A 10,936-nucleotide genomic window follows, 5' to 3' on the forward strand; every position below is an offset into this window, starting at 1 on the left:
ATTGGTAAGTGCAGTGGGCTGCTCAGTGACCAGGCCTTGAACCATCAGGGGCGAGGTGGCAGGGGCAGAGGAGGGGCTTCTGTCTCCACTATTCAGAGGTGTACCCTGTGTTTGCACTGATGACCCCCCACTTCCAGTTGTCCATGCACCAGTGTAGGTGCTGAGCAGAGCTCTACCACTGGGTCGGTAGGACACCCTGGAGTGGGGTCAGATGCACCTTGGGTGGCTGATCAGCACCCACTGGCAACTGAAATAAGAGACAGTTAAGGCTGACAAGGGGCTCCCATAGTGGCTCAGTTGGTAAAGAATCTGCCCTCAAATCAGGAGACTGCCTGCAGGAAACCTGGATTTAGTCCATGGCTCAGGAAGATCCCTTGGAGAAGGAAATGGCAACCTACTCCAGTATTCTTGCTTGTGAAATACCACAGACACAGGAGCCTGGTGGGCCACAGTCCATGGGGTCATGAGAGTCAGACGACTTAGCGACTAAACCACCACCACCAAGGCTAATAGGATCTGAACTGATACGTAAAAGGGGTCTAATATACCCATTACCCTCTCCTGGAATTAATTTTGTTGAATAAATAAATAAATATTCACAGAGAGCTGAAACCTCTTAGTTATCTCGGGCATCCTTCTCCTACCACTATTCCCACTTCATTCCTCACCAGCCACCAAGTCCCATTGGTTGAGGCTCTGTCTGTGGCCCCTCACTTCATCCCCAGATCAAAAGGGGATGGATGGTCAGCCTCGATGTTCTTCCCTCCACAGCCCACTGGCCTTAATTGACTTCAAGAACAGCATTGATCACCCCGCTCCCCAGATGCCCAAAGAAACTCAGAGCTCCTTATCACCTACAAGGTGAAAGGCACACTTTCAAGAATCCTCTTACCCCTTGCCCTCATCTTCCCCCTCAAAGTTCCCTTCTGGGCCCCTCCCAGCTCCTGGAACATTGCATTCTATTTCTTCCCACTAGAAAGTCTTCTCTACATAGTAAAATCTTATTCATCTTGCACACCCAAGTTCAAGGGGCACCTATTTGGTGATTCTTTTCCTGAGCTCTCCCTCTCCCGAGGTCCCCTCCTTTCTCTGAGAACTACACTGCTGCTTTCCTCTCATTTACCATACTGTGCTTCTGCCCTGTGCTTTAGCATCATTCTCCTCTCCCACTAGGTCTGAGCATCTGAGGGCAGGCTTCTCTCCCACTGATAACCTTCTAAATCATCCAAACAGTGTCTGGTGGTCCATGGCCCTGATCTGACGTGGAGCGGGCACTGTCCACACCCACCACACCGAGGGTGCGGGTCATGCCTCCCACGCTCCCTCAGAAGCTCAGCAATTTCCAGAGACACAGCTGGCAGACCATCCACCGTCACGTAGACGGCAGCCCAGACCCTGGGGTGGGTGCCTCCTGCTTAGTCTTATTCCATTTAAGGGTGGCAGTCAGAGCCCAAACAAAGAAAAATGTTCCCAGGCATGAGAACTGCGGAAATGAAGAGAGGCAGCTCCTGGCAGCTGCCCCAGGGAGACACCAAATTTAGCCCAAAGGTTGAATATAAATATAATTTAAATGTTTTAATTACAAAAATAACATAACGTTAAAATACTTTAGAAAATAAGGAGAATTAAAGCACCCCTACAGATCCACCATACCGGCATGACTGTTTTCATTTCTGTTCTTTTCAGGCCTTTGTTCTTATAAATACCTATTTTACACGTTACAGCATAAGTACAATTTTGTGTGTTGCCTTTGTACTAAAAATATATATGATAAGCTGGGTTTCTCTGGTGGCTCAGATGGTAAAGATTCCGCCTGCAATGTGGCAGACCCGGGTTCGATTCCTGGGTCAGGAAGATCCCCTGCAGAAGGGCATGGCAACCCATTCCAGTATTCTTGTCTGGAGAATCCCATGGACAGAAGAGCCTCACGGGCTACAGTCCTTAAGGTTGTAAAGAGTTGGACATGACTAAGCGACTAACACTGAGTGAAGCCCACTGTAGACTGAGAGATGAGTGTTTGTATCAGAGTTCTGCCACCTACAAGCTGTGCAGGTTATTGCATCTTTCTCTTTCCTTATCTGTAAAGTGGAGTCAACTGATCTCATAGGATTATTGTAAGGGGAAAATGATCATTCATGAAATCTCAGCACAGAGCCAATGAAAGAGTTAGAGTTCAACAACTGCAAACTTGTTATGTGATTATTACCAAAATATGTAAAGTTCTTTTTTTTTAAATTGACTTGTCCCTAGCCAACGACACCCTACAGTTTTTTACACTGGGTTTCAAATGCGTAATTTTACCTCAAATATTTGCAAGTTTAAATCCCTCCAAGTTATATTTCAGCTTAATTTTTTTCTTTCTCCAATCTTTATTTTTTTCCTAATATGCATATATTTTATTGAAGTATAGAAGACTTACAATATTTCAGGTGTACAGTAAGGTGATTCAGTTATACACATACACGTATATTATTTTTCAGATTATTTTCCACTATAAGTTATTACAAGATATTGACTCCAGTTTCCTGTGCTATACAGTAAACTTTTGTTGCTTGTTGCATATCTGTTTTTTAAAATTAAAAATCTAGCATTCTATTCATACTAAGTCAAACAAGTGGAGTCAAAATGTCATAAATCTTTTAGTTAGGCAAAATTCATAAGTTTTCTAAAATATATATGTTATACATACTATTTATATGTATGTATACAAAAGCTTTTCTACTGTGCTTGATAAAGGCTTGAGAAAAAATATCAAAAGAAAAAGAAGAGATGAAGAAATTAGAAAACATAAACTAAATGAAATGGGAACATTGAATATGAAATAGAAAAGGTAAAACAAACTACATGCAAGTAAAAGAGCCTCATATAATCCAGTTGTTTTTAAACATGGCTACTCATTAGAAACAATGAGAGAAATTCTTTTCTCCAAGGCTCCAGATATGGTTCTAACATTTCAGCTCATTTGAAGAGGAGTCCCAGGAAGGCATAAGACAATTCCACCAGCCCTGAATGTCCCCTGTTGCTGGAACAGCAGCTATTGCCTGAATGGTTGAGCAATGGCCAGGATACAGTGCCCAGGGCAATACCGTCTCCAGAATGCGTTCACGCATGGCTCTCAGCTTGTCTCTGAGGAAACTGTTGTTAGCAAGTAAATGTGCCTACCCTGTCACACAAGGGTCTTGAATTAGGGTAATGGAAAAGTCAGCGGGGTTGAAGGGACAGAGGGGACTTAAGACTTGTGTCCAGGCACAACTTCCCCAGTGCTATGCTGGCCTTACATGCAGGTGAAGGAAGTAGATGCCAACTTGGGGCGATTTCAGACCAGTGCTAAGTTCCGTGCCAAAAATCATCTCCCCGTCCACCACCATGCTTGATGGGGAACCTGGAAGTCTCAATCGGTCATTCCTACGGTTTAAGATTTCAAAGGCATCTATTAAATCATACATATTACTGGCAATGACTTTATCAACACCTTAGTAATTCTGATAATGGGCACCCACCTTGTACTCTGTCCAAGACACTGGCCTGGTGCTCCGCCTAGTGATCCAGCCCCGAGGATGAAGCTCTGCTTTGCCCATGTCAACTCCCTCCTCTGAGTCTGGAGGTCTAGTTCCAAGTCCAGATCCAGTGGAGAGATGTCCCCAGCATGCCTGTCTGCCTGGTGTCTTGCACGACTCCTGTAGCCTGGCTTCCCTGCAGATGAGCTACCCTCCCTCTCACTTCCCCTTCTCTGTGCACTCGATGTTTTGCTGTTTTGATTCCTGTGATGCCAAGGCTCCTCTGGACCACGCCTTGCTGGCTCCTTCCCAGCCCCTCCAAACACAGTCTTGCGCCCACCAGCTTCTGTGGCCTCTAGGGAACAGGCCTAGTTTAGCAGGCCCCAAGTGTGTTACAAGAATTGATATTGGTGGAAATAATAGTTGTAGCATCAAACGGAGCTTTCTAGAATGTTAACAACATATATTTAATTAAGACCTTTTATATGTTCCTTTTGCTTCTTTGAGTAAAAAGACTTCTCTGTCCCTTGAGGCTTGGTTGTGTTTTGCAGCAGTTGGTGCCAAACAGTCTTGCTTTAGGTGCTATCCAGTTGCTGTGTGAATTCTGTGTCTTTCAAAAATGTTGGATCAGATTTCGGTCAGGGACAGCTGGATTCTGGGGTTTCCTGGAAGTAATTTAGTTTCCCCTACCTGGGTTCTTGTCCTACTCATCACTGACTGGCTTCTTCTCAGCTGTCAGATCTCAGCCTCGACATTACCTCCTCAGAAAGGACCTTCTGCCCATCCTATCTGATAGCTATATGGACTATATGAGGATCTTTTACTTGTATCTAGTTTGTTTCACTTTTTCTATTTCATATTCACTCTTCCCATTTCATTTAGTTTATGTTTTCTAATTTCTTAGAAATTAGAAACTTCCCCACCTTTGTTAGCTCCCCACCCCCACCCCCACCCAGTCTGTTTATTTCTAGGCACTTATCACAATTTGTAATTATTTTGTTCACTTGCTTATTTGAGGGAGTCTTCCCCCACTAGGTTGTAAGCTCCAAAAGGAGGGAACCATGTCTATTTTGTAAAACTGTATTCCTAAAGCCCAAAAGAGTGCCAGCTCAAAGTAGATACTCAATTAGTATTTGTTGAATTCAAGTTTTCCTCTTTTTCAATTGAAATGACAGTAAAAAACTATAGACCATACCCATCTCTGATGATCATCAGGTGGCCACTGAGGATAAACCATCGATTCTATTCTATTTAAAAAGCTGTCATTTGTAAATTCGTTTGTTCACCATATGGACAGTAAGGGCCAATACATGGATGGGTGGCAGGGGCTTCCAGCATCTACTGGGGACTGGGAAGTGGCAGCTTATCTTTGGCTTCCTTCTCCAGCCTCTCTCCACTCTTCATTTCCACATCGTGAAAGCCAATCTTCAAGACATCTGCCAAGTGCCTAGTGCTCTTTTGTTTTTCCCTCTGCTATCAAAGTTTGCTATCAAGAAGAAACCTGGAAAAATTCATTCATACTACAATTCTTCATAAGAGTGTTACTAGCACTAACCACATCAATACTTCAGCCATATGAGTGAAACACTAGTGGTCTTAACTGGCACTGGAGGAAGGAAAGTAAGGAAAGGAGCCTGGAGGGACCTACAACCGAGGTGTGTTCATTATATTATGCTCAGCTTACCTCTTTAGTGGTGAACATTTAGAGGCAGAAAGGAAGTAAAATGAGAATAGAAACGTGAGGCTGAAATCCTACTCCCTATAAAATAAGTCCCTTGGCTTTTGAAGTCTTGGTGTAACATGAACTGTCAAATGTTAACAGCCATGTTTATAAAACCATGAGATTCACTATTTTTTTTCCCCTAGGAGAAAAAAATGGATCCCAGGTGCTTTTTCCAGCTGAACTGCTCAGGTACTTCTGGGCTGAGCACCTTACCTTTGGACAGGTGCCAGGTACACACTTGACTCTCAACAGTGGTGTTGCAAGATGTGTTCTACGAGCTCTTTGCAACCCCTCTTTAAAAGAGCTTCCCTGCCCTGATAGACCAGTTGGTAGTTCAGATAATACTTGTTTGCTTTTTCCCAGCTTTTGGTTCTTTGTCTAGGAAACGGCACCCATTTGCTGGTGAGTGACTGGGTGATCCCTGGACTCTTTTTTTTTTTTTTTTAGCACGAAGCATTTTCCTCTTCCAAAGAGATGTGATCCCAATCAAAGAGGCCAGTGAGAAGATGAACACTATCAGGGAACCTTCCTGGAATTCAGCTTCCAAGTGTAAAATGGGGATGGTGGTGGTGGTTTAGTCGTTAAGTCATGTCCAACTCTTGTGACGCCATGGACTGTAGCCTACCACGCTCCTCTGTTCATGGGATTTCCCAGGCAAGGATGCTGGAGTGGGTTGCCATTTCCTTTTCCAGGGGATTTTTCCCAGCCCAGGGATTGAGCCCGAGTCTCCTACTTTGCAGGTGGATTCTTTACCACTGAGCCACCTGGAAAGCCCAGTATCAGGCCTATTTCACTTTCGGGCTTCCCTGGTGGTTCAGTGGTGAAGAATCCACCTGCAAAGTAGGAGACTCGGGTTCTCGGGCCCATTTCACAGGCTTCCCTGGTGGCTCAGATGGTAAAGACTCTACCTGCAATGCAGGAAATCTGGGTTCAATCGCTGGGTTGGGAAGATTCCCTGGAGAAGGGAGTGGCTACCCACTCTAGTTATTCTTGCCTGGAGAATCTCATAGACAGAAGAACCTGGTGGGCTACAGTCCATGGGGTTGCAAAGAGTCGGACATGACTGAGCGACTTACACACACAGGCCTATTTCACAGAGTCATTTCTGAGGTCTTCACTTTCCTAAAACCTTAGCCACTCCTTAAGGCCAAGTCAGGTATCTCCTCCTCTAATGTAGCTTTTTTCATGTGGATCACTTCTTAGAGCCTTATAGGTCCTAGAATTGGTCATTAATGAATTTCTATTTCATTCTCTTTTGTTTCCTTTATGTAATTTAGTTTAACCATCTTAAGCAGACTGTGAGCTCCATAATGGCAAGTTCTGGAATCATTCCTGAACATCCCAGGTTTTCAAATTCTATGTAGTCAATATAATAGCAAAAATAATGAAGATAATAGCAATAATTGTAATTTAATGACAGACTATGATTTCCCAGGCACCCTGCTGAACTCTTTACAAACACTATCTCATTTAACAACCTGTGAGGTAGATATTACTAGGTTCAGTTTACAGATGAGGAAACCAAGCTTCAGGGATTAAGTAGCTTGCTGGAGTCCAGTTGTAAATCAGCAGCTGCAATTTTCACCCTAGCATGTGTGATTCCAAAGCCCTTTGCAATATTGATCAAGTGCTCCCCTCCCCTACCAAGTCTGCTACCTCTATCTTATAGTCATACCATGAAAGGGACACAAAGAAGAGATACATGGAGGGCCAGACTTTATTTGGACAAACTACACATATTATTTCCTTTTTCCTTCCTGAAAGCCCCTTCATGAAGGACTGATTTCATAGAATTTCTAACCCAAGAACACTTATTGCATAAAACAAACACCCTTGAGAGATAGTGGGAAAGATAGTCTTGTTTTGTTTTGGAGAGTCTTAATGCCAGTGCCAGACAATAGATTAAAAGGTGTTCCCTCCAGGGATCTGGGATAACCAATCATTCTTCCCTAAATGGCATCCCAGTCAGTTTCCTCCACCCCTCTGCCCACATCCTTCTCTCTCCCCACCAATAGCATTCAAGTCTCAGCAGAGGGGCCCAGAGATAGGCAGGTGGGGCAGAGGCTGAGCCTCCTTCTGAGCCTTCAACCTCCTCTATCCAGGCCTCTCAGGGCTATATCTTTAGGTTGATGACACTGAAAACAGTGAGTCTCAGCCCTCTGCCGGGCATCTAGAGGAAAGCAGGAAAACCCAAGTGTCTCTAAGATATTCTTTCCTTATTTCTGGACTCCCCTCCCCTTCATCCACTTTATCAGCAGACACACACACAAACACACATGCATTTTAAAAAGTAATCATCTCCCTGTAAGTTTCAGCATCCAATTCTGAGCATCATTTATCTCCATCCAAAGTGGCAACCACCCATTATGGACGGACTGAAGAGAGAAACCTGGCCAGTCCCTGGGGAGACACAGCTTTTCTGCCATCCCCACTGCTTTGGGCAGTTTCTTTGGGAGCACTGGGAAGACACAGGCATCTCTGTGCTCTTAAACAGGGCCCTGCCAAGAGAACTGGAGATTCCCTTACTGCTTTCATGCCCCTGCTAAATACTCCAGGGAAAGGGAAATCTGGGGGCCTCCATAGTTGTCATCACACCTCCTCTTGGCACTCGAAGTTGGCAGTCAGCAAGGGAAGCAAACAGGAGGGGAAAATAGTTTTCCAGCATTTTCTCTCCTTTTTTATTTCTATCTTCACAACAGAATTATTCTTTTTCCCAAGGGGAATCTGAGAAGCACAATGTCCTCTTTGTTTTCATAAGACCTAGGGAAATTCCACTGGCCTCCATGGCTGGTGAACTGGTCAGGATTCAAGAGAGGACAATGGCTTCTCGGGCATTCTGGTCAATAAGGTGTTTAGGGGAGCACTCGAGGGACTGCCAAAGGGGGAATGGAAGGGATGGTGTCTATCATCAGCTTGAACTGTAAAAGAGCTGCAGGATGCCAGGTGGTGGCAGGAATTCCAGTGGAATTGTGTGTACAGTGACTCCCCAGGAGAGCTTTCCAGCCCCAGGGGCTGGTTGCACACCCTGGCAGAAGGAAAGGCTGCAATATCACCAAGGTGAGACATTTGCCAGAGGTGCATACCAAGGCACTTGTAAAGTTGAGCTTGCTGGTTGAGTTCCAAGGACTTCTTTTTAAGTAAGACTGGGCAGAGGGAGGGGCAGCCAAGGGCAGACCATGGCAACCTCACCACCATTCCAAGGTATGGTCCAAGGCGACAACACACACAAGAGCACATCTGAGGCATGTTTCCTGACTCATGCTCATTGTTGGATTGGGAACTTTGGGCTCTTTCTTGCCAGAGGAAGGGTGTTCAGATCAAGGAAGTCAGAAGGACCTAGAGAATCCATCAGCTGTGTGGCTGTTGTGTAGAGTCATCCTACCCCTCTGGCTATCCCTCCCAGGCCAGATTTGCTATGATCCCCTCCCTTCTTCCATCCCATTCACAGAGTAATCTGAAAGGCTTCATTGAGGATTCTGGGTGGATGATGGGGAAGAGACAGCAGCCTGGACAGATAGCTATGTCTCTGACCGCATCCACAAAGACCTGCTAACATCTTCTGGGAAGAATGAGCAATGCCACTGAGACCCAGAGTCTAAAAATAGCATAGCAGTGGTGAGAATGAAAGAGATGGGGTCAGAAAGGACACGCCTTCCCTCTCTGAGTTCCTCTGTTCCCATCTGGTTCTCCCATACTGGAGGTCACACCGACAGGTCATCTGACCTGGCCTTGCTACTGGCCTTGCTGAGACGGCGCTTGTCACTCTGGTAGCCGTGGGGGAGGCTGGGTCCTGGGGAGCCTTCATTGGGTACCTCGGGCTTCTGGGCATAACGGATGTGAATAAAGCCTTCTCTCGGAATCTGCTCCTGATTTCGCACCTGCTCCGTGGCCAGGTTATCTGTGTTCTGCTGGGAGGCCATCTTGTTACTGAATGGACTGAAGAATTTCCCCCCAGGGCCATTCTCCAGGCACTGATTGAAGTCAGGGGGTGGTGTGCAGCTCTGGACTCTGCCGGCCGAGGGACCAGGAAGCTGGCACTCACCCACGCCTGGCTGGGACTTGACATATCGCTGCCTAATCTTTTTCCAGCCCAGGTGGTAAAGTTCAGCAAGACTGAGGAAAAGGGACAGTCCGGCCACCGCCAGCATAAAGACAATGAAGACATTCTTTTCCGTGGGCCGGGACACATAGCAGTTGACAGGGTGGGGACAGGGACTCCTGCGGCAGACATGCAGGGTGTCCAGGAAGACCCCATAGAGGAGGTACTGGCCCACAATGAAGGCCACCTCCATGGTGGTGCGGATCAGGATGCTGCAGACGTAGGTGTTGAGTAGACTGCCCTGGAGGGCAATCCTTCCATTCACTTCTTCCCAGCAGGACAGCTCTGTCTTCTCGGCCACAGGGTACTCGTAGGAGCCAGCGGCCCGAGCCTCTTTGGCCCTCTCCGCCTCCCGGAGCAGCTTCCGCTTCTCCTGCACGCGCACCATGTGCACCGCGTGGCCCAGGTACACCAGCGAGGGCGTGGAGACGAAGATGACCTGCAGCACCCAGTATCGAATGTGGGAGATGGGGAAGGCTTGGTCATAGCAGACGTTCTCGCAACCAGGTTGCATCGTATCACAGAGGAAATCAGCCTGCTCATCGCCCCAGGATGACTCGGCAGCCGTGCCCAGCACCAGCATTCGGAATATGAAGAGGACTGTGAGCCAGACCTTGCCGATCACCGTGGAATGCTTGTGTACTTCCTCCAGAAACTCTCCCAGGAAGCTCCAGTCACCCATCTTGGCTCAGCAGAAGACAGGTGCCAAGACTCCTGCCAATGGGGCAGAGAGAAAAACAGAGGGATGTTTCTGCGGATGTCTGAGAAGTCCGATCATGTCCTGTGATTCCACTGACCCAAACCAATGCGTTCCTTAAGAAAGGCAACTTAAAAATCAGATTCACCTGAAAGGCTCTCCTTCTCCCCCATGCCCAGCAAAAATGAAAGAGAAGACTCAAAGGACTCCTGATTGCAAGATTAGAGTATGATTCCCATACTTTAATGGATCTAGAAATCAACTGAGTTGTGTATTAAAATGTGTGTGGATCCTGTGCTTTTACCTCCAGAGATTCTACTCTGGGAGGTCTGGGTTGGCCCCCGAGGGAATCTTGATTTGCAGCAAGCAGCCTCAGTTATTCTGATGCAGATATTCAAGGACCTCACCTGTGAAATATTGGAGTAGTGTAGGACAGGAATCTGCAAGTGTGACTCTGGACTTTGGCCTCACTGAGTCTGTTTCCTTGTCTGTAAAATGGGAATAGCTACACCAGAGGATTTGAGGGTTAAATGAGATGAGGTATGTGATATGCTGAAAATCATAGCTCACATGTTCCATACGGTTGAATGGCTGTTGGGTAAAAAATATTTTTCTGACTTCAACAGGTAGAACTAGGTGGTAGAGAAAAAAGAGGGTGGGAGTAGCAAATTTGGCTCCTCAGGAAGCATTTTCTAGCAATCGGAGCCTTGCAGCATGGGTCAGATCTTCTGGGAGGCGGCAAAGGTGGCTCAGATGGTAAAGAATCTGCTGGCAATGTGGGAGACCTGGATTTGATCCCAGAGTTAGGAAGGTCCCCTGGAGGAGAGAATGGTATCCCACTCCAGTACTCTTGCCTGGAGAATCCCCATGGACAGAGGATCCTGGGGGTGGTGGGGGTGGGGGGGGCGGCTATAGTCCAT

General features: G+C 46.5%; 1 protein-coding gene across 1 annotated transcript in view; it reads right to left on the bottom strand.

Annotated features, from left to right (window-relative positions):
- Positions 1–6,919: 6,919 nt before the first annotated feature.
- The window catches only part of GJA5 (gap junction protein, alpha 5, 40kDa), a 17,979-nt gene continuing 13,962 nt past the window's right edge, over positions 6,920–10,936 (bottom strand). The window contains exon 2 of the mRNA XM_010833245.1: positions 6,920–10,033. Coding sequence (XP_010831547.1) covers positions 8,922–10,001 — 1,080 coding nt within the window. The 5' untranslated portion in view covers positions 10,002–10,033 and the 3' untranslated portion in view covers positions 6,920–8,921. The remainder of the gene's footprint in view (positions 10,034–10,936) is intronic.

Source organism: Bison bison, unplaced genomic scaffold (genome assembly GCF_000754665.1).
Source record: "Bison bison bison isolate TAMUID 2011002044 unplaced genomic scaffold, Bison_UMD1.0 scf7180017863325, whole genome shotgun sequence".
Lineage (NCBI taxonomy): Eukaryota > Metazoa > Chordata > Mammalia > Artiodactyla > Bovidae > Bison > Bison bison.